At 38.2% G+C, this 22,015-nt stretch overlaps 1 protein-coding gene across 6 annotated transcripts in view; it reads right to left on the bottom strand.

The window, feature by feature from the left end:
• Nucleotides 1-734: 734 nt before the first annotated feature.
• The window catches only part of LOC146700603 (uncharacterized), a 32,095-nt gene continuing 10,814 nt past the window's right edge, over nt 735-22,015 (bottom strand). For 3 of the 6 annotated variants that reach the window (XM_085470858.1, XM_085470859.1, XM_085470857.1), the window contains 10 exons: nt 18,746-18,788; nt 18,325-18,368; nt 18,183-18,228; nt 13,604-13,635; nt 13,459-13,491; nt 13,303-13,330; nt 11,176-11,231; nt 11,028-11,081; nt 10,887-10,928; nt 735-1,841 (listed from right to left, as the gene is read on the bottom strand). In XM_085470858.1, coding sequence (XP_085326984.1) covers nt 1,786-1,841; nt 10,887-10,928; nt 11,028-11,081; nt 11,176-11,231; nt 13,303-13,330; nt 13,459-13,491; nt 13,604-13,635; nt 18,183-18,228; nt 18,325-18,368; nt 18,746-18,788 — 434 coding nt within the window. In that variant the 3' untranslated portion in view covers nt 735-1,785. Of the gene's footprint in view, nt 1,842-9,592; nt 9,905-10,886; nt 10,929-11,027; nt 11,082-11,175; nt 11,232-13,302; nt 13,331-13,458; nt 13,492-13,603; nt 13,636-18,182; nt 18,229-18,324; nt 18,369-18,745; nt 18,789-22,015 lie in introns of those variants that run through there. The other 3 variants (XM_085470862.1, XM_085470860.1, XM_085470863.1) reach the window with 3 other exon arrangements.

Genomic DNA, 22,015 nt, shown 5'->3' on the forward strand with positions numbered 1-22,015 from the left:
TTTGATTGGATGTTGTGCATCACAGTGAACAGGTGATGCTCCCATGTGGTTGGGCTGGAGGTTTGAGAGCCACAATCCTGTACTATTGTGTTTGACCCATAGTCATGTTTTCTTTTATTTAATCAAAGAGCCACTTTAGAGGCTTCTTATTTTTGTTTTCAAATTTAAGAATAACTGTGTGAGATGATGCATGAGCCTGAATTTATGACTTTATAATCAGCTAATCTGACACAGAGCCTGAACCCACCGAGGACTAAGAAGCCGTTGACTCGGAAGTTAATGAAGACTTTCACCAACATGTCAAAACAATCCATTAAAGATGAAATGATTTACATGACTCTGGCTTTGTTAAGAAGAAAAACCTCTCTGGCTTTATTATTTACCGCATAGAATCACTGTGTAAACATAATGTACTTGAACACCACGGTTATTATAATGACTAAAAATAGGTTTGAAAAATGTCATTAAATGGAACCAAAATGTTTAAAAAAAACAAAGTAAAACTGAAACACTGTTGCGAACTTGCAAAACAAAAATAAAACCAAAAAGAAGTTAATCAAATAACTTTATTTTATTAACAATAAAATAAGTTAATTACTACAGAGAGAGACATACTTGGAATCAATCCTTTGTGTTTTTGTTGCACATATAGTTTTGGTGAGAAGTTTACACACAATGATCATAAATGTCATGGGAATGTCTTTGATCTTTTTCCAGATTGTACAGCATACATGTTAATCTTTTGGATTTTCTTTATTCCACACAGAGTCAGAAGTATACATACAAACTGAAATATATACATATACTCAAATATTTAAAAAAAACTCAAACTTGTGTTCCAGCAGGACAATGATCCCAAACACACATGAGAACTGATTTCAGAATAGGATAGAGCAGGCTAACAAAGCTTCTGGGATGGCCTTCCCAAAGCCCCGACTTCAGCCCTATTGGAAATTTGTGGACTGTGCTTAAACGTCAGGTCCGTGCCTGTGCCAGGAAACCAATCAGTTTAAATGAACTCTACCAATACTGCCAAGAAGAGTAATCAAATATCCAGGAAATGTATTCCAGAAGCTTACCAATGGATATTTAACCAAAGATTAGTGGAAGTGTATGTATATACTTGAGCCGGATTAGAGAAAATCCAAAATAGATTCAAACTTGTGCACCCAGTTTTCTAAAGTCATTAAAGATGTTGTACAATCATTCCACCCTGGAAAAAGATCAGTTCAGAGAAATCATTGAAAGCCCCAAAATACCATGACCTTCATGCCCATGATGAGAGTATGTAAACTTCTGACCACAACTATAAATTATTGCATGTATATAATTTAATAAAGTCTACTTCCTCTGTAATACATTATACTTTTTTCACAGGGATCAGTGTCATAAATTTGAAAAAATTCTAGAATATGAGCAGAAAAAGCAAATAATAGCCTATGTGTGGTCAGTTTCAGTTAATTTGATCATGTTTTTTTTTTTATCATTTTCATCACTCATTTTTTTTTACGTATACAGACTGGATTAAAAAATGGAAACCTTTTTTTTTAAGAAAAAGGTTTTTATCAAAGATTTTAAAAAAAGCAAAACACAAATTTGTTTACACTATATTTAAATTGATTTATTTCACCACCAGGTGGCAGACTTGGTTTTCACTTTCACTGTCCAAAAGCATCTGTGCATGTTATTTGCACATCAGTCAGACAGACATGAGAATCTTTTTTTAAAGTAGCAGTTTTCAGCTTCAGTTTTCCACCAGATAACTTGCAGAGCTGTCCAGGATGGTCACATCTTCTCACCGATGCTTCTTTCAACATCTTGATTTACGTAATCTGCCTCATCTGTAAAACATGTGCATAAGTGGTTAATGATGAAAACACGTCCAGACCATTGACACATTTGCATAATGACTGAAACTAGCACCACTGACAAACTGGGCTGTGAGGTCAACTAAAACCTGGGCAGCTCTGCTTAAGCACAGCTGAAAGCAGGCCTTTAAATGAATGTTTTCACAGTCACCGTACTGTGGAAAAGTCTTAAGCCACGCTTATATATATTTTTTTCCAAGGAGCCACATTTCTTATTTTTGAAAGTGGTCTTAAGCAATAGTTTTCCAGGCTTTCTGATGGTCTTCATCAGTTGTGACACTTATTTCCCATTTTCCTGACAAAATATAAAGAAATGAAAGGTAGCACAAGACTTTTTCACCGTGCTCTTTGTTCCTCTGTTGCATTTAAATCATATATCTGAGTGCTTGAGATTTCCAAGCAGCTGCTGTAACATGTTGGCTGTTACTGTATAAAGCAAATGCCCCAGGTAGTCAGTAATATGGCACCACATTTACTGTTGGTTGAAAGCTGTGTGAAGTAATATAGTGAGGCAGCCAATTAGACGTTCACAGGACTCTGGAACCTATAAGCATCCTCAGTGGGCCATTTTCTGTTAGTGCTCCTGTGATGTTATCAGCCAGAAAAGTTAGACATGTTATATATGGCAGTATTTTGGTCTTGTGGTTATACTGGGTGAGTATGCAAATAAAGACGTCCAACGCCATATAAGTGCTACTACTTATATGGCGTTAAAATAATTACGTCTTTTATGGTATTTAATCAGCTGGAAACACTCTGGGTTCCCCAAAATGCCCTGCTCACGTCATCTGGTTGATGTTACTTGACGTCAGTGTTGCTGAGCTTTCGTTTGAAACTGTTATGAATGCAAATTATTGCGTGGAATAACTTTTAGTGGCAGAATCCCTTTAATCTCTGGTCTTCTTTATGACATCAGCACACGAAAACCTATAAATAGGGGAGAGGTTCTCACTCTTGTCAGTCTTTCAAAGATAGTGGAAGAATTCACTAGGCAGGAAAACACTTAAACTACTCGAAACTTCCGTTTCTGACACAGTTGACCGTATTTTTAAAAAATCTTTTAGTTGGTACAGAGATTTAGCATCAACTTCAATTTGAAATATGAGTCTGTCAAATCCTGTTGCATGCAACATGAGAGCCGAGAACGAAAAACTTCAACAGCAAATCAAAGAGCTGAAAAATGAGAATAAAACTCTCAAACAACAAAACTCTACCATACGTGACCTTAAAGTCGAGAACGCCGACCTTAAGGAGCAAAAAAGAGAGCTCATAAATGAGAACAAGATTCTCCAAAAAAACATTGAAGTTCTCTTCAAACGAAGTGGGTTCTCTAAAAACAAGAGGAAAAGAGACCTGCAACTAGAGAATGAAACAATTCACTTCAAAATTCAAGAGCTGGAATATTGGAACCAAATTCTAAAGGATTTAAACAGCTCCAAAACCAAAGAGATCCAGCAACAGAAAGAGGTGATGCAGGAAATGGAGGCAGAAATCAGAGAGTTGCAAAGCAGCAAGACAGGCTTGGTTATAAAAGTGGGAGACATGGAAAAGGACAACCAGTCTTTAAGAGAGGAAAATGATGTGACGGTAAAACGCATGTGTGAGCTGAAAAGGGACTTTGAAAAGGAAAAAGATGACATGCAACAGGAAATACAGGCTGTTAAAACTGAGCTCCATCAGGCAAACACAGCCTTTAAAGAGTTACAAGAGAGTGAAGAAAGAAAAAGGATCATGAATGAGGAAAACAAAACAACGGACAGTGAACAGCTCAGACAGACCCTGGAACGCCAATGCTTTGCACATGAAATTGACATATTGTGGCGGCATAACGAACTTCTTGAACAGGACCTCCAGGAGCTTTCCAAAAGGAGTGGTGATTCTCAAAAAGAACTGAAACCACACGATGAGGGTGTGAAAGGAGAATCACGGATCTCCAAAGCCACTGAGAAAGACTCCCAACATGATTTTAACGTGACCAACAGAGAAAAGGAGTTGTTGTGCCATGAATTTGAGGAAATGAAAAGAGAGCTTGAAGAGGTCAAGAAAAATCTGTATGATTTACAGGAAGCCTTGAAAACAGAAGACATGGCGTTGCAAACCCAAGCTCAGACTCCCAAAGTTTCACAGGAAGAACATAACAATCTGATAAACAACTACGATGTCCAAGTTGACATACTCAAACAACAAAATAAGGCCTTAGAAAATACGGTTAGTGACCTTACCAAAAAGATGTGGAATGGACGGGAAGCGATGAGACAAATGGAAAAGAACTTTCAAGAACAAAGGAAAATCTCAGAGGAGAATTCGAGGAAATTTAGCACAACTACGACTTTGGCCCTCCCTATTAAAGCTGGTTAACGCAAGTTCAATAGGGCTATAACTTAGACAATGGAAGTTCATTTGATTTAATTGGCCCAAAATGAGTGACTGCACCCAGACACTCAGTAGCAAAAAAATTACAGAGATTCAAGAGAGAAAACTGTTTCTGCATAGACTCCTATAGTACTGCAAGTCGTGTCATCGCTTGGTGTCCTGCATAGAATGCAGGTTTAAGGTATCTACGTATCTTTCAGAATTAGAAGCTATGCTGCGTCAGGGGTTATAACAGCTGTGCCCCCCCCCCAACCGGTCGAGGCAGATGGCCGCCCCTCACTGAGCCTGGTTCTGCCGAAAGTTTCTTCCTGTTAAAAGGGAGTTTTTCTTTCCCACCGTCACCAAGTCTAAGGATCTTGGAGAAAAGCGCCTGGACTTCTTTAACTTAAAGAAGTCCAGGCGCTTTTCTTTCCAAGCTCCTTAGACTACTATGGCCTTGATGACTGATAACCTTCACAGACACTGTCATCAAGGGTTTGCTTATTTAAAGGGTGTCTCATCTGATTGTTGGGGGGTTTTCTCTCTTATATTGTATGGTCTTTACCTTACAATATAAACAGCCGAGAAGCGGCTATTTTTGCGATCCGGTGCTTTAGAAATACATCTTAGCTGAACTGAACTCCATAACATCTGGACCGAAATGCCTACACACAACGGTAGGCATTTCAATCAAGAGCTCTGTCCAAAACGTTCAATGACAAGCATCAGCACCAGGATTGTTTTTTAGCTCACCAACAGTTTTTTATTGTAACTGCAACTTTGTAAGACTGGGTTGGGAGATGTTCTTGTGGTGAGCTTTTATTCACATAATTGGTTTCTTTAATAGTGAAATAAAATAAATTTGTATAACTGGAAACAGCGTTCTCATGTGTGATTATCACATTGTATTCTTTAAACCATGTAACAGAATATATAATATATATAATTTACTCATAGTAATATTAATATCTAATGTGATTGAGTTTCCTCATCTCTACTTATGTGCTGATGTGTTCACTGAGGCCATTGTATGGTCCATTTTGGCTGCATTTCCATGTTTTAAACATGAAATTTGCTTATTTAAAGGGTGTCTCATGTATCTCTTATGCAGAAATATGTGTTGCCTAGCTGGACAAATGTAGCACAGGTCTACTATTATTGGCCTAATGTGAGACACTACAATGACTGGTTTTTACGGAGCCCCTCTGATGACATGGTCCAAAAAAATAAATAAATTGTGGCCACAAAATACTACTTCGTGGGCACGAAATAGGTGTAACGTGCCCACGAAATGCTAATTTGTGGGAACGAAACACTTGACCGTGATCCTTCCCAGGCCCTTGCAGTTGGTTGACAATAAAATCTATCCCAGCGTCCGGGTCGTATTTACGTCTGCAAAGCAACTGGGCTCTCAATATCCTGTTTAAATGTCTCTCTGGAATAATGGTTCCTTGCAGTGCCAGGCTTTTCAAAATGCATTTGTAGCTCATTCCCAGCCTAAAATTGTCAGGGATCTGAGTGACCTAGAGTCCCTGAACAATTGTGGACTACTTATTTAATTTTTGGACCATGTCATCAGAGGGGCTCCGTAGGTTTTAAGCAATCATGGTAAGTGTTACACAAAACCGATGTTTACTAATATTAGGAGACGCGAAGACCTCCTGTGAATCAGTGTGCTTCTTTTTCTTTCGAATTCAAAGAGGATGGGCTGCAGCAGCAACAGGCCTCATCAAGTGCTACTCCTGTCAGCTAAGAACAGGAAACTGAAGCTACTATTTGCACGCATCACCAAAATTGGACTACAGAAGATGGTGTGATGATTTTTTTTCGGTCTGATGATTCTCGATATCTGCCGTGACATTTGGATGTTAGGGTCAGAATTTGGCATAAACAACATAAAAGCATGGATCTATCCTACGTTTAGGCTTCTGGTGGTATAATGGTGTGGGGGATATTCTCTTGGCCCCCTAGTATAAACTAAGCATCATGTAAACGCAACAGCCTACCTGAGTATTCTTGCTGATCATGTCCATCCCTTTATGAGCACAGTTTACCCGTCGTCTAGTGGCTGCTTACAGCAGGAAAATGCACCATTTCTCAAAGCTCAAATCATCATAAACCTGGTTTCTTGAACACGACAATGAGTTCACTATACTCAAAGAGCCTCCACAGCTAGATCTCAGTCCTAATCAAATCCCTGAGTGAATATATACACTCAATAAAAGATTTGAGGAGTTTGAAAATGATGTGAATCATTTGCTTTGCTTCACAGCAAATATTACTAATTACTAATATTTTTGTTTTGGTTTTTTTTGTTTTGTGTGTGTGTGTGTGTGTGTGTGTGTGTGTGTGTGTGTGTGTGTGTGTGCTGACATATCGGCTAACATTAAAGAGAAACATAAATTAGCTAACATTAACTGTTTTCAAATTAGTTAGTCAATGAGTTAGTTAAGATGGTTGTAGTATTATTTTTGTGTGAGTGTTGTTAACTGAGTGTAACAAACTTGCGTTAGTGTCAGTATGTTAGCATTTAAACAAGCTAATGTAAAATGGGTAATATGATTGGCTTGTCTTATTATGTGTCTATTGCCACATAATAAGACAAACAACATACACCTAAGGTCATAGTCATTTTGGGATATTAAAAAAATAGATTTAGTTTATATTTTTCCACTAAAGACTGCTGCAGCTCCTTAATGTTGATGTAGCTGGTCTCTTGAAAGTGTGTAACATTAGTAGCATGTAGCCAAAGCCTCTACAAATGTGCATACAGATAGGATGATGTAGCTACTAAAACTCTGCCATGAACTCATGAAGGGGCTGCAGTGATAAAGAAAGGCAGTGAAACGCTGTAGTTGATGTAGCTGGGACCTGGACTTCATCTTATTTTGTGGGATAACAAGAAAACAAAAAGCTTCTATGCAAAAAAAACCCCGAGTCTTTCGGCTGAGGAAATATGACTTTTTACATGCTAGATGGAGCTTCTTGTCCCACGGGTTACCTACATCTGATAATAAAACTGTTCGGGAACAAACAGGAAGAGTAAACGGATGTAAGTTACTGATGTGGTTACATGGTGGAAAAGCAGGGCTTTAAGCAGCTAGTTAAAAAGTGTGACCTAAGATATGATATATAGGTAAGAAACATTTTTCATTTTTTATTATGTGACAATATTGTGCAGCTCTTAAAGCGTTACAAGGTTCATTTACTTTAGTTATTGTTATTAAAATAAAGCGTTAAGCAATTAGTATCCAGTTGTTAAGTGATGACGTATGAACCTTGCTTCCCGGTCTAAACTACTCTGCATTTATTAAGGCTGTTGTGTCTTTAACTTGTTTTAATGCTTTGTATCTTGTTCTGTTTAATCTGAACAATAATCCATCCACAATATCTCAGTTGTTCTCCTGACTGAAGTTTGGTCTGTTTACAGCATCCTGCCATGCAGTTGCATTTGTCCCAAACCATCGGGAACCCTCACGTTAACTTTTGAACTTTTTTTAACGTTCGTCCTCCAGCTTCACTGTCTTTATATTATGCTAACCATAGCTGTGTAGCTAGCCACCACATAGCAAATCATTATTACAGGTGGGTTTCGATAATCAGTTTTCCAATTAAAATCGATTTTAGCTTGAATAAAGCGATATAGATTCATTAAATACTGAATCGATTTTTAAATATAAATGTATTTTGCCAGAAACGCCAGAATTTCAGGTTAAAGCTCACAAAACTATTTCAGCAACCACTAAAGAGCTAAAAAAGCAAATGAGAGTAAACGGATTCCACACAAAGACGTAAACACAAAGCGCAGACCCGACGCATCAGAATCTGCGAGATGTCGGCATCCTCACCCAACAGACACGCCATCTGGGCTGAAAGCTGACAGCTCACAGATTCTGAAGCTGCAGGTTTCATCATTGTGACCAAAATTCACCGAACCGGAAGCAAAAGAAGATCAAAGCTACACTTCACGTAAACATCGTCATGAATTCTCTCTTACTTTTGCTGTTTTGCTTCCACCACGATGAAATCACATTTCCTGCACAGTTCTCTCTCTCAATGTATTTCCCATCTCAAATCTCTGTTTTCTGCATTATTTGCTAGCTTATTGCCCTCCAGTCTAACGTTGTTTACAGCGCTGTCAGCCACTGTCTTTTTTTAAAAAAAATGACTTCCAACAAGAAATGTCAAACTTTTTAAAATTATGCCGAACTGCAAAAGGCTTAGCTGTGTCTCTAGTAAAACCTCTGTAACTTTGCTCTGCTTCACTTCAGCAGCATCAGGTAATGTTCATATGCTGATTCATGGTTTTCTTCAGTTTTTGTTCTACTGCAGAATATTTTTAATGTTATCTACTGTAAAAAGCCAGGCCAGGAAAATCTCCTTCATGTTTTTCTGTTTTATCCTCAGTTACTTTGACACAAAGAGCTAAATCTCTGCTAACTTCAAGCTCCACTAAACTTCATAAATTCTGTTTTCACGGATGCCTGGATGTTAAACTTTATTGTTACACCTGGTAGAGCAGCCACACTGATCATTTTATAAAGATGAAAGATTTTAGACAGTTTGTAACTCTCAGTGATGACGCAAAATTTTCCATGGAAAAAGAGTACCGAGGTATTTTTTTGCTAATTGTGTTGATTCAAGTTCCAGTTCCAGTTTTGTAACTGTAATGCTGAGAAAATACAGACACTTGATTAACAAAGTATGTTTGGTTTATTAGATTACTACTTTTAAAATATTTAGAACTGATATTATAGGTAGTATTAGTTAAAGAAGAGCAGTGTACAAAATATATTTATCATAGAATTAAGTCAGCATATAATACATGTATTTGTAATTATAATATAGAAGTAGTAGTACTTGCATTTTAGCCATAGCAGAAGTAGTAGCACTTTGCTTCAGCAGTAGCAAGAAATTAAACTTAAAGTACCTAAAGTAAAAGTATTCCTGTGTACTCAGAACATAATACCTTTGAATAATTTTGACATTAAGAAATAAAGTTGCAGTTACAGGTGAAAATCCATTACCCTAAACACGATGAAATCACTTCAACATGAGACAACAGATTTGTGTTACAGGAAAAAACACAGATCATGTGGAATCAACATGATTCTTATGCAATAAAATGAATAAAACTAATAAAAATTAGGTCAGGGAAAAAAAATCATTAGAACATAAGCGAATACTTTTTTGAAGACCGCTGGTCCATCTCCCCTGCAAAGGTGAATTGGAGAATCAATGCTGAGGCACACTGAAACTGTTTGTGTTGCCCAACACCTTCATAAATTAGCTGTGTTATTTTGGTTATTCCTTTAATTTGTCACATGTGTGTGCATAGCCCCCTCTAATAGGCACAAGAGCTTGACAGTCAGGGCTTTTCATCTTCTTTAATAATTAAACAAAACATGCAATCCATATACACCGATTAGATTTAACATTATGACGACCTGCCTACAGGTATGGATTGTGGTGTGGTATCTGCCACCAAGATGTTAGCTAACGATCCTTTAAGTCGTGGAAGTGGTGAGGTGGGACCTCCACCAATCGATCTTGTTTGTCCAGCACATCCCACAGATGCTCGTTTGGATTGAGATCTGGAGAATTTGGAGACCAAGTCAACACTCGTTGTGCTCCTCAAATCATTCCTGAACCATTTCTGGTTTGTGGCTGGGCGCATTATTCTGCTAAAAGAGGCAACAGCCATATATGAATACAGTTTCCATGAAAGGGTGACCACAGCTTGCAACAAGCTTAGGTAGGTGTTATGGGTCAAAATAACATCCACATGATGGCAGGACACAAGTGATGTGATGCACTCTGTATTCTTACACCTTTCTATCAGAACCAGCATAACCTTTTCAGCAATTTGAGCTACGTTGCTCGTCTGTTGGTTTGGACCGAATAGGCCAGCTTTTGCTCCCCATATGCATCAGTGAGCCCTGGCTGCACATGACCGTGCTGCTGGCTCACCATCGTTCCTTCTTTGCACAACTCTTGAGGTTTGATAGATACTCCAGACTGGGAACACTCAACCCCATCACAATTTGGACCTCATCAGATTCACTCACATCTTTACTCTTGCACATTTTTGCTGTTTCTGACACGTCAGCTTTCGGGACAAAATGTTCACTTGCTCCCTAATAGATCTCACCCACTAACAGCTGCCACGATAAAGAGATTATCAGCGTTACTCACTTCAGCCTGCCTCACCTATTTTTTCCTCGTTTTAGATCTATTATTGATTTCAGTGAGTCTTTTGTTTTTTCTGTTTTGTTTTTTGCTTCTTTGGACTCCTGGGCCCAGAATGCCCATTGGATAACCTTGCCCAGGGGAAGTATGTATTACCTCTTTTGTTGCTACATAATAATTTAAACCTCCACTGGCTCACAGGTAAGTATGTATCACTTACAAGATTCTTCTCACTTAAAATCCTTCCTCAGTACCCGTCCAGACTCCTTCACGCATACACACATTTTGGGATACTATGGTCCTCAACCACCGGTCTGCTTTCTGTTATTTTTTCTTAGTCAGTATAATCCACAAGTTATTTGTCAATCAGATGCTTCGTTTTCACGTCTACTTGGACTCTTGATTTCAATTTCTCGATTAAGTGATTACAAAAAAAACACAGAACAAAAGCACAAACTTGACAAAAATGAAACTGACCTGCATCTTTCAGGAAGTCTGAATTTTCATAGTCGTCGTCGTCTGTTTGGTGAAACAGTAGTTTGAATGAGTTGAACTCTTTATTCGTCAATCGACTTCTCACATCTCGAATGGAGTCAGAAAATATAAGGCTGGACGTACCGTTTGTTAATTCTATCGATGGGAAAACGTTTCCATACACTCCTGGAATGTCATCTGCAAAAACACAAAATACCCACGTAAAAAGTGTTAAGCAAAAATCAGTCAGCTTTTTAAAAATCTGTGATTATTTTAAAGCAAAATCACTCACCCAGTCCGTTGTTAAGGGTTTTTTCATTTACGTACAGCGACTCACTGATTGGATTGCTATAAAATAAACAAACAACCAAACACTCATCACTTTATCGCTTTGTGTAAACATATACAAAAACTAAAGTGTATGCTCTTTAAACGTTTTATATTGACAGTTTCATAAATAATAACAGGACTTGGTTAACCGAGGGACAAAAGCTCCATGAATCCAGCTCAAAATGCAAAAAAAACTGCAGTTCCTTAAATGGCCACTTGAGGCGGGCTGCAAAAGTAAGCCAACACCAATGGACTCTGATGTTAAAATGCCCGCATTTCCAGGATTAAACTGCATGTTTGCAGCCTGTTAAACAACTCTACATGGGGTGAATTATTTTATCGTACGTCTATTTTGAAACTGGTGAGGCTGTGAAAGGTTGTGAAAGCTTTGATTGAGAGGCGTTATGACACGGGAAGCTGCTAAGAACACTGAACAGCTGTCAGCTCTGCCAGGAGAAGTCACTAAACAGTTGTTGAGTTTTGGTGCATTTTTAATGCAGTTGTCTGAAAAGTAATATGGCTTACTGTGTGGTACAGATCCTTTAATTAGCAAATAGGTGTTCACCTGAACCTTTTGGTCTAAAAAAGCTGTAAGACTGAGATTTCAATATGTACCAGTGGTTGACGGCACCATCTTTTATGTATTTGGTTTTATTTCCATTTTCTCTCTCCTTTTTCACATAAATAGTTATACAACTGTAAATCACCTTTAAATACTCACTATACAAGAGAAGTGCAAACAAGCCAACATAACCAATGGTGAAACCATAACAGGACAAATGCTCTATTGTGGTCCACATTCTAATTGCTTTCTCACAACTATGTTATACAGTTCTACATTACCATATGAATAAAAACTCATCTTTATGTTTGATTGTTGCACCTTTCTGCAGATGAATTACTCCCAGAATTGGAGTGTAGTAGGGCTCCAATGATTTATCAAGTAATTCGATTATAAAAAATTCTCGACACAAATTCTTTGCTTCAATGCCTCGTTTAATTCATGACTCTGTCCCATACCGATGTCCTAAACTATGCAATGAGCGTTTCACCCACATTTGCGACTGAAAACAGACCTGCAATACAAACTTATTCAGGAGCAGCGTGTGAAAAAGAGGTTGACAACATTAAGCCAAAGCAACACCCAGTTTTAAATAAAAACACAGTGAGGATGACGCTGGCACAGTTAAATGTGAAACCAGTGTTCCAGATTAACTGGTTTTTACATTAACTGGTCATAAGTGTCCATGTATTCCACTCTGTGTGTTGCAGATGTTGGATCCATTGCAGATGTGCAAAAAGAACAATTACACTAAGTTATATAAGTTATTTACAACACAGTATACGAGTAGGAATATCAGTATTTTAGTTTCGGCATCATAACTGCAATATAGCAACAACAATTGTCTTTAATTAGTTTTTGGCTGCTGTGTCTCAAGTAATAGAGTGGGTCATTTAGTACTTTTCAATATCCGTATGTCAAAGTGTCCTCGAATAAGAGCCTGAACTCTGAGCGATGATCGAAGTGTGTGTTCGTCTTGTAATCAGAAGGTTGCCGGTTCGAGCCCCGGCTCCGACAGTCTTGGCTGTTGTGTCCTTGGGCAAGACACTTCACCCTACTGGTGGTGGTCAGAGGGCCCAGTGGCGCCAGTGTCCGGCAGCCTCGCCTCTGTCAGTGCGCCCCAGGGCAGCTGTGGCTACAATGTAGCTTGCCATCACCAGTGTGTGAATGGGTGGATGACTGAATGTAGTGTAAAGTGCTTTGGGGTCCATAGGGACTAAGTAAAGCGCTATACAAATACAGTCCATTTATCATTTAAATGAGTTCCAGTCCAACTACTAAAAAATATTTGTAAACTTTTTTTTTTAGTCGTTATTTTTTCAAATTCAGGAGGTAATTCTCTCTCTTTCCTTCTCAAAAAAGAGACATTTTATCTTTTGAAAATAAGTTTAAATGTCAAATAACTAAGTTCAAGACATGAAAAAACAAAAACACTGAGTCTGGATTGGCTCTGGCTGTTCGTGAGTACACATCTAATAAAGCAGGTCCATAAAAAGAAGGTCAGTTAAAAAGAATTTGAATACTTACACATAGTCACGTTCCACACTTCCGCAGACTGGTTAAACAGCAGAACCACATCAAAGATAAGACAATAATACAATAATTTAATTTAAAAAAACCACCAAGAATTTAAATTTAAAAGCCATCCAGATGTGTGTGTGTGTGTGTGTGTTAACTTATTACCGTCAATATTTATGTAGTCTGACTGTTCATCTTCTGCAGGTGTAACACAGCACAGTTATTAAACCTCAGATTAAACACTGCAAACACCATGGCAAGTTATGCAGAGCGTGTGCTCTTTAAGCATAAGAAAACACGGGGGGCTTACCTTCTGGAGGTTCAGATGGCTCTCGAGTTTCACTGAAAAAAACAAAACAAAAAAACCCATTTGAACTGTGAAGTTTATTTGGGATGAAATGCCACAGAGAAGCAGATAGGAAGCTGATATTATGGTGATAATATTTGCTCATCTTCTGAAAAAAAAAGAACATTTTCTTTTTGTTAACAATAAGTTAAAAATTTGGATTGTTACACCAAAAAAACTGATAAGTTGAAATTTTGAGATGATAAATCAATATTTTGACTTCGCTCTACCTGGCAACCCCCCCCCCCCAAAACAAACAAACAAACAAACAAACAAACAAACAAACGAACAAACAAACAAACGAACAAACAAACAAACAAACTATGTTTGTTTGTTTGTTTGTTTTTCAGTGGTGGAAACAAGCATCCACATGGAACTGTTGACAGTAGCTAACTTCTTGACTTCTAGAAAATTACCTGTTTCTCTGATAATTTCTGTCTGAAATAGGCTCTGCTTAGTTGATCCATTTTGTGCAGAAGAAAATGATGCATTAAATACGTGTTTTTAAGAGAGCGCAGAGTGTGAAGCAGCAAGCAGAACAGAGAAACTGATAACCATCATTGTGTTATCTCTGAGTCCGGTTTTATGGTTTGTTGAGCCAGCAAATGCAAAAAAAGAAAAGAAAGCCTGATTATGTTCTCTTATTTGGTAGTTCACCCTCAGGTGAACATAGACTGGAATTATAATAAGTCTGCAGGTGGTTGTGAAAGATGTAAAGAAAGAACATCGCACAGTAGTTTTTTTTTTCATTTCTGTTTGTGAGCATATAAAGAAATAAACAATAATTCTAATGTTTAAGTTAGAATGTCTTTGAGCGGCTGTTAGGTGCATTTTTTTTTTATTCTAAGAGTTTCCCCTTGATTCCATCATGAGTTTATTTGTTTCTGTTTAGCTGAGCTCTGAGCTGCACACACACACACACACACACACACACACACACACACACACACACACACACACACACACACACATATATAGATAGATAGATAGATAGATAGATAGATAGATAGATAGATAGATACACACACACACACACACACACACACACACACACACACATATATATATATATATAGATAGATAGATAGATAGATAGATAGATAGATAGATAGATAGATAGATAGATAGATAGATAGATAGATAGATAGATAGATAGATAGTGTTAGATTATAATATTATTTTATGCCATGTTATACCCCTAATTAAAGATTGTGAATTATTATGTAGTTTTAGTTTGCATTATTCTCCTGAATCAGAAGAAGCTGATAACTATTGCATTAGTTAAACTGATTTGCATTACATTAAACTGCTGACTTGTTGTGAATGAATGATATTGTTTTATGATGCATTATACTGCTGAGTTATAAGAAATCTAATTTGTCTGAGTAGAAGAGAACAGAGTGTGCTGGAGTTTTCTGCCCTATTTCAGCAGGAGCAGATAAACAGGGAGCCAAGGTCGTAGCTTAGGCGCTGTGTGAGAGAAAGCATGTGAATGTTTAGGCTTTGTATGATAAGGTGGAGGCACCAGAGGCTATAAAAGTTTGAGCAATGCTCCACCATTTTGAGATTTTGAGGCTGTCTGCATCAGTGTCCATCTCCCACGCGTGTGTTCATTAAAATCATCGTTTGACTCAACCCGGCCGGACCAGTGTTGTTATTGTGGTTTTTTCTCTTGTCTCCATCCCCAATATTTTGAACCTTAACAATAGATAGATAGATAGATAGATAGATAGATAGATAGATAGATAGATAGATAGATAGATAGATAGATAGATAGATAGATAGATAGATAGATAGATAGATAGATATACACACACACACACACACACATCTTCTCAAGCTCCAAGGTTCTCAAGCTTCTTGTGTTCCTTCTTTCTGATTTTGCTGTCACTTGGTATAGCTATAATGTTTTGTATCATTGCCTGGTACAGGTCATTTGTCCTTGATAAATAAGACCAGACTTGGTAACCTGGTTAAAGTGGCTGGTAAGATTTCAGGGGGGACTCAGGTCCAGGTCCAACCTCTGCCATGTTATGTTCAGACCATCCTCTCTTTAGAAATTTTGAGCTGATTCATATAGTGCCTGCAGTGAAGACCAAGAGACAGAGTCTCTTTTATACCTACTGCTATTGTTATGCTTAATAACACTAAACCATAAGCTTTTGATAGAACGGGATTTTCTTTTTTTTCTTTTTTTTTTAAATACAATGTATCTGTTGTTTAATGAGTAGATATACTGCAAATCAATTTCACATTGGGAACAATAAAGTTACCATTGACCACTGACCATCTATCACTATAGCCCTCCTCTGCTTGTTCACCACTACTATCTCCAGTTGGTTAACCATCACCAGTTTATCTGTCTGTATCTGGAAGTCCAACAGGCTCTTAGCTTGGTCATTCTCAACCACCCTAGGGGGCATATCCCACTTTGACCTCTGGACTTCCTGGAAATAATTGGCACAAATGTTCCTGTATATTATGACAACCACTTGGATATGGCATTGCATGTGCACCTTCTCTACTAGCATCTTGCACCCTGTTTGACTCTCTAAGTGGCATCTTTGCACACCTTGCACCTGCGGTCTTGACTGGCGTGATAGGCCCCATCCTCTGTGGATCTTGTTCTCTGAGCTTGTTCCTGTGCTGCCATGATTAGTGCCTCTGTGCTGTCTTTCATGCAGAGGCCTGTCCTTGTATAATGGTTCCCCTTCTTGCTCATCTTCTTTCTCAGTTTTCTGCTGCCTGAGGTATTCACTAAGCCCATCTTCCTGATGTACACACGGATCTTTGTTGTTTTATCGTGGATAGTGGTTCTATCATACAGGGTGCTAGATTTGACACTCCATGCATGGTAAGGAGCTTCCTTATCTTGATGTCAATGGCTTCTGTCTCTTTTTTTTTTTTTGTCAGCTGATTATCCCAGCATAGTATCTGATGACCGGCATGACATAGATATTGACTGCAGCTTTCCTAGGGGCCTCTTCATAGTTTCCATTTACCAGTGGGATTCCTGTCTACTTGTAGCTATCCTCAATGTCTGCAATGTTGCTTTCTGGTAATGCAGTCCCCTGAGTTCCAACTACCATCCCTCTCTTTGTGACTACCTGGATACACTTCTCCAGTCCGGATGACATTCCATTGTCATTTCTGTAGATTCTAGTGGTGTGGATCAGTGAGTTGATGTCTTGTTCACTCCTGGTATGCAGCTTGATGTCCTGCACTTAGAAGAGGTGGCTGACGATTGCACCATTCTTTAGTCGGTATTGGCAGCCAGTCTTGTCAATCATCTGGTAGAGGAGGTTCAGGCCTGTCAGTGGGGACAGAGCATCTACACACTTGATGGAGACTTGTGCTATTGGCTTGAACTTGAACTTCTCCATCTCTGTCAAATTCCTGATGAGGGTCTAAAGGTCCTGTTGAACTTCTAGGCACAAGTTCTAGGCATTTCAGGATCCATGTGTGAGGCATTGAGTCGTAGCGTTTCTTGTAGTCAATCCAGGCAGTACACAGGTTGGTCAGACTGTGGTAAATGGTAAATGGCCTGTATTTGTGCTGATCATTGTCTTTTTGAGAGAAAGTTTACTCTTTTATGGCCCAGCATGCAGTGAAAATCATATAGTGACAGCCCTAGCTCACAGTCAGGTTGAGTTGTGTGTTCAGTGTGCAGTTTAATACATTTTACTGAGGGGTGGGCACTCTTTAATCTAAAAAAAAACCCCAAACAAAACAAACATTTTTGAGGAATTTGCAAATTGTGTGGAGCCAAAAAACATATAAAAAACATAATAGCTTAAAAAAAATGCAGTTTATTGTAGTTTAAAACTTTTTTACGTATCACCTGCTTTTGTTTGTGTAAAATAATTTAAATATAAACAGCCTACTTTGAAAAAACCCTGCCAAAAACATATAGTAGTTTTATAGCTTTCAAACATAGTAGCAGTAAAGTTAAAAAATTAGGCAGTTTAATTTGAATATTGGCTAAAGTGTTACATATTTAATTTTCTTCTAACTTTGCATTTGAAAATCAATAGTTAAGTTAAGTAAGTTAAGCATGTCCATCCATGTTTGCCATTGCTATTTAGGTTCAGCAAAACTAAGAGGACACAGAACCAGTTGAGGTATTAAAGCACATATTAACATGCAGTGTATAGACTTCAAACCGGAGAATAAAGAATCACCTACGGCATTGATTAATAAGAAATAAAATATTTGGGAGCTGCTGGACGTGGGCATATTTAGCAAATAGAATTCACTCGTATCAATTCTCAAATCAGCAATAGCTGATGGAGGATACATCTTATAAACTCAAGCTGGAATCGGGGGGGAACTGTTTGCAGATTGAAGTGCTTTTCAGCAGTAACACCATTAAAGCTGAGTCTTTGTACTTGACCTTTAACTGATCTGGCTTCTGTGTTATGTGCCCTGATAAAAAGCGTCTCGTGTGCGCAGATATGCATAAGCACTGCATGAAACACATAACCAAGTGCGGTTAAATATCGTGCAGAGTCTTGCAAGTGACAGTATCTCACGCTGTACGTACGCTGCTGCTGCTTCAAATGATGATGATATCTGGTTGGTTTTGGTTACTGAAAAATAAAACGAGGATTTTAAACAAAGCATTAAAGCTCGTTTCACAGAGGCGGTATCTGAGGTACAGATTTGATTGGTTTACTTTAGCCTACCTGTTTTTGATCGCATCACTGCAAACTGACTCCCCCCACGTTGGCTGTCGAGATAGAGTTTTAATGTCAGGACTTTTATGAAGTGATTAAAATATGCTGGTATTAAATATTTATGGTAGCCACACAGTTTACTACTATTACTACTGTTTACTGCTTAAGGCCTTTAGAGATGCTTAACTATGTTCAGTGATGTAATTTTAAGGCTTTTTCTGCAGATTTATGAGACTTTCAATAAGTGAATGAAACTAAACTTGCAGGAAAGCGATGGACACGTTCTGTAATTTTCTTTCTTGCAGTCACTTTGCTCATCTGACACATGTCACAAAAAATATATATCTATATATATTTATTTGTTTTTATCAGACATTTTTACAGCTGTCTATAGACTGAAAAGTTTATCATCATGTAAGATATTACTTACAACGTTGGTGGATTGTATATTTGACGGTCCTCTTGAATGATCTCTGCAGGTAAAAAAAGACAGAAGAAAGAAACAGGTTGAAAGAATTCAACCTCAATATTTATACCAGTTGACTGCAGCTGTGTCTTATGACTATAAATATACGATGTGTGTGATTCCACAAGTCTGTGCTGAGCAGAATGAAGTGTAGGCTACAATAAGGCAATAACCAATGTCTCCATATAAGTATGCAGGGTCTCAGGAGGTTATGGTGGTCTACAAGATGTTAATGAATGTGAATATTGCATATGGTAATCTATGGCTCACAGTTGTGGTTGTGGGTGCAGAAGCCCCACCCACCTGCCGCTCAAATCCTTTGTTTGTGAGGAGCAGCCAAGCAAAGGAAAGTGGCTTAAAGGGGAAGGAGTTTAAACTGGGGGTTTTTCAGATAGAAGATGAACTAAGGGTTTGCACCAAGAAGTATAAGATTAAAAAAAGGATTATTCTAAACTGACTCATGCAAAGCTACTCAAGGATAAAGGATAACAATGCAGAAAACATGTTGAGTTGATAAGCAAAAATCTTATGATTAAGAAAGCAGGCTGCATGAACAAATGAGAAATCTGTGGAGGTGTGACTCATTTTTTTCTTTTGCTGGGATTTAAGCGGCACCTGACTGCAAACTTTGCACCACCTGTTGTTTCTCTCGGCAAACTAATAGCCAGTAATCTCATAACAACGATGAATGGAAAGACTTGGTGGTGGAAAAACTGATAGAGCACTGTATCGCAATATTTTGTATCGATACAAGGGACACTAAATACTGATATTTTAATAAATAAATGAAAATAAATACATTTATGAAATTACTCTGGGAATCTCCTGCATCACCATTCTGAGATAATGTTAGCCAATAAATTGGCTCAAAAGAAAAAAACATCCAACACTGAGTATATAATTGCCAACTTCAGCCTATCGCAGACTGACTCCACGTTATGGCAAAATTTATGGAAAACTGATCTTCATTTGTCCCCGTTATTTGTCCCTAATTTCTTTTTTGAAATCTAAGTTGATATATTCAATTTCGAGGTTCAGAGTCCTGTTTTGATTTCTTTGTTATCCACACATTGCAAGTCTTAGTCCTGGCAATGTTGAGTCTCTTTCTTTTAGTTTTAACTTAATGGCTTCAAGAAATAAGTTCAGTTTTGTGTTTTGATCCTTTCTATCATTAGTTTTAGTCTATCTCGTGTTTCTTCTTGGTCCCTCCCTTTGCTTTTGTCATCTTGTGTTAGTGTTCATGTCTTTCAGTGTCTTTGGGTTATTTCCTGTGTTTGCGATGAAGGATGTTTTCTTGGGTATAAGGTGTTAGTTTTGCTTCCTGTTTATTGTCCTTGGACTCCCTGATTTTTTTTAACCTTTTTGATAATGTGTTTCTCCTGTTTTTCTTTGCCTGTCAGACTTCTTTGTATACAATCGCTGGTCACTTTATTAGGAACACCTGTTCAACTGCTCCTTAATGCAAATATTCCAGCCAGTCACATTGCAGCAACTAAGTGCATTTAGGCATGTAAACAGACGACCCACTCAAGCTCAAACCGAGCATCAGACAGGGAAGGAAAGGTTATTTAAGAGACTTTAAAAGCTAGTCTATGTTCCCACATAACCAGCTCAATGGTTTGCAGACAATGGGCTGAAAAATAGAAAATATTCTGTGAGCAGCAGTTGTGAAAATGCCTTGTTGACCCCAGAGAAGAATGGTCAGGCTGTTTTGAGCTGATAGGAAAAAAATATTAAACTCAAACAACCACTCAGGAATGATTCCAACACTTTGTCGAGTCATGAAAATTTACAGCAGTCATGAAAGAAAAGGCAGTTCAACCCTGGTAGTAGCAAGGTGTACTTAATAAAGTGGCCAGTGAGTGTATATAGCTCTGTCTTCTACTCAGCCTGCTGGCTGTCATCACATGTTCCTATTCAGTTCCTGTGCAGCATGTTTGATGATCTTCTGCTTTCATCCCCCTTTTAAAGTGACCTTGGCTCTTCGTTAAATAGAATTTAAAATCCTCACATACAAAGTCCTCCATGATCAGACCCCTATCATAGCAAGGAATCATTATTTTGTGAAGTCATTAAGAATGTATCACATAATGAGAGTAAAACTTGTTATTTTCCTCTGAGCCTGCATCTGAATCATCTTCAGTGTAACGTGCTTCTGACTGAGAGGCATCACCCACGACCTGCCACACCACAGTCTGGTTAGATTATGCTTCTTTGTTTTACAACAGTCACATATCTTTGAAATGACAGAAGTGTATAAAACATAGTCACGTATTCCTCAAACTGTAGTTATTTTCATCTCTAAGTCTATAAAGTTTGATGTTTTCAAAGTGCATCTGTGCTTCTTTGCACTGAAAGGAGCACGTTTAGGTTATTATACAATACTTTTCTAGCCATGTCAAATCTAATTAAATTGCATGTGCCCTTCAGATTAAAATGAGTTTGACACCCCTGTGCTGGACTAAAGGCAAAGCTGAAAAACATGATCTCATCTCTGAGAAATCATCACTTCTGTAAACTATTAGATCTAAAAAAGCGAGAATGTAACTGGCTTTATTTGTACCTGACTTTAAGCATTCCTTTATACTACAACACAGTTTTGGGGGGTTTTTGAAATCTGAGAGCTTTTTCGGTGGTTCTGACTTCTGCCCTATTTTATTGTCTGTCCTCGCTCTACGCTTTTCTTTCGTCTCTTTGCTCTCTGCTCCTGCTACGACGGCTTGTGGGGGCTGGGTGCTCGCTCGCAGCGGATCACTGTGCTGTTAACATTTGTTCAAGGGTCTTTACCTTGACAAGGACAAATGTGGTAATGGAACGTATGTTATTACAATGATATATCTATAATCGCTAAATTTTTAATTCCCCCAAATCCTGCCTCCATGTCTGGTCTGTGTGGATGTGTAAAAAAAAGCAAGGGTAAATTGATTTTTTCACATCTCTATCTTTGCTTTGAAGCGGCAGGGTGGTGCCAGCCTCTCTGTAAAAAGTATGCAAGATCTCCCGCGTCTGCATGGTTTCTCTCTGACAGCCCAGAGACATGTATGTTAGGTGTCTTTGTGATTGTAAAATGCTGTAGGTGTGAAGCTGAATAGTGCTCATATCTGATTAAAGAGATCAAGATAATATAAAGACTGCATGTGGTTCTTCTGCAGGGGACCAGCATGCTCCCACATTGTCCTCAGCATTGTGACCCACATACAGCGTGTGGTGTTGCTGATCTTTCAACTCATTTGT

Source organism: Copadichromis virginalis, linkage group LG10 (assembly GCF_057382275.1).
Source record: "Copadichromis virginalis isolate Kocher_CV1m ecotype Utaka linkage group LG10, C_Virginalis_male_GT1.1, whole genome shotgun sequence".
NCBI classification, from domain to species: Eukaryota; Metazoa; Chordata; class Actinopteri; order Cichliformes; family Cichlidae; genus Copadichromis; species Copadichromis virginalis.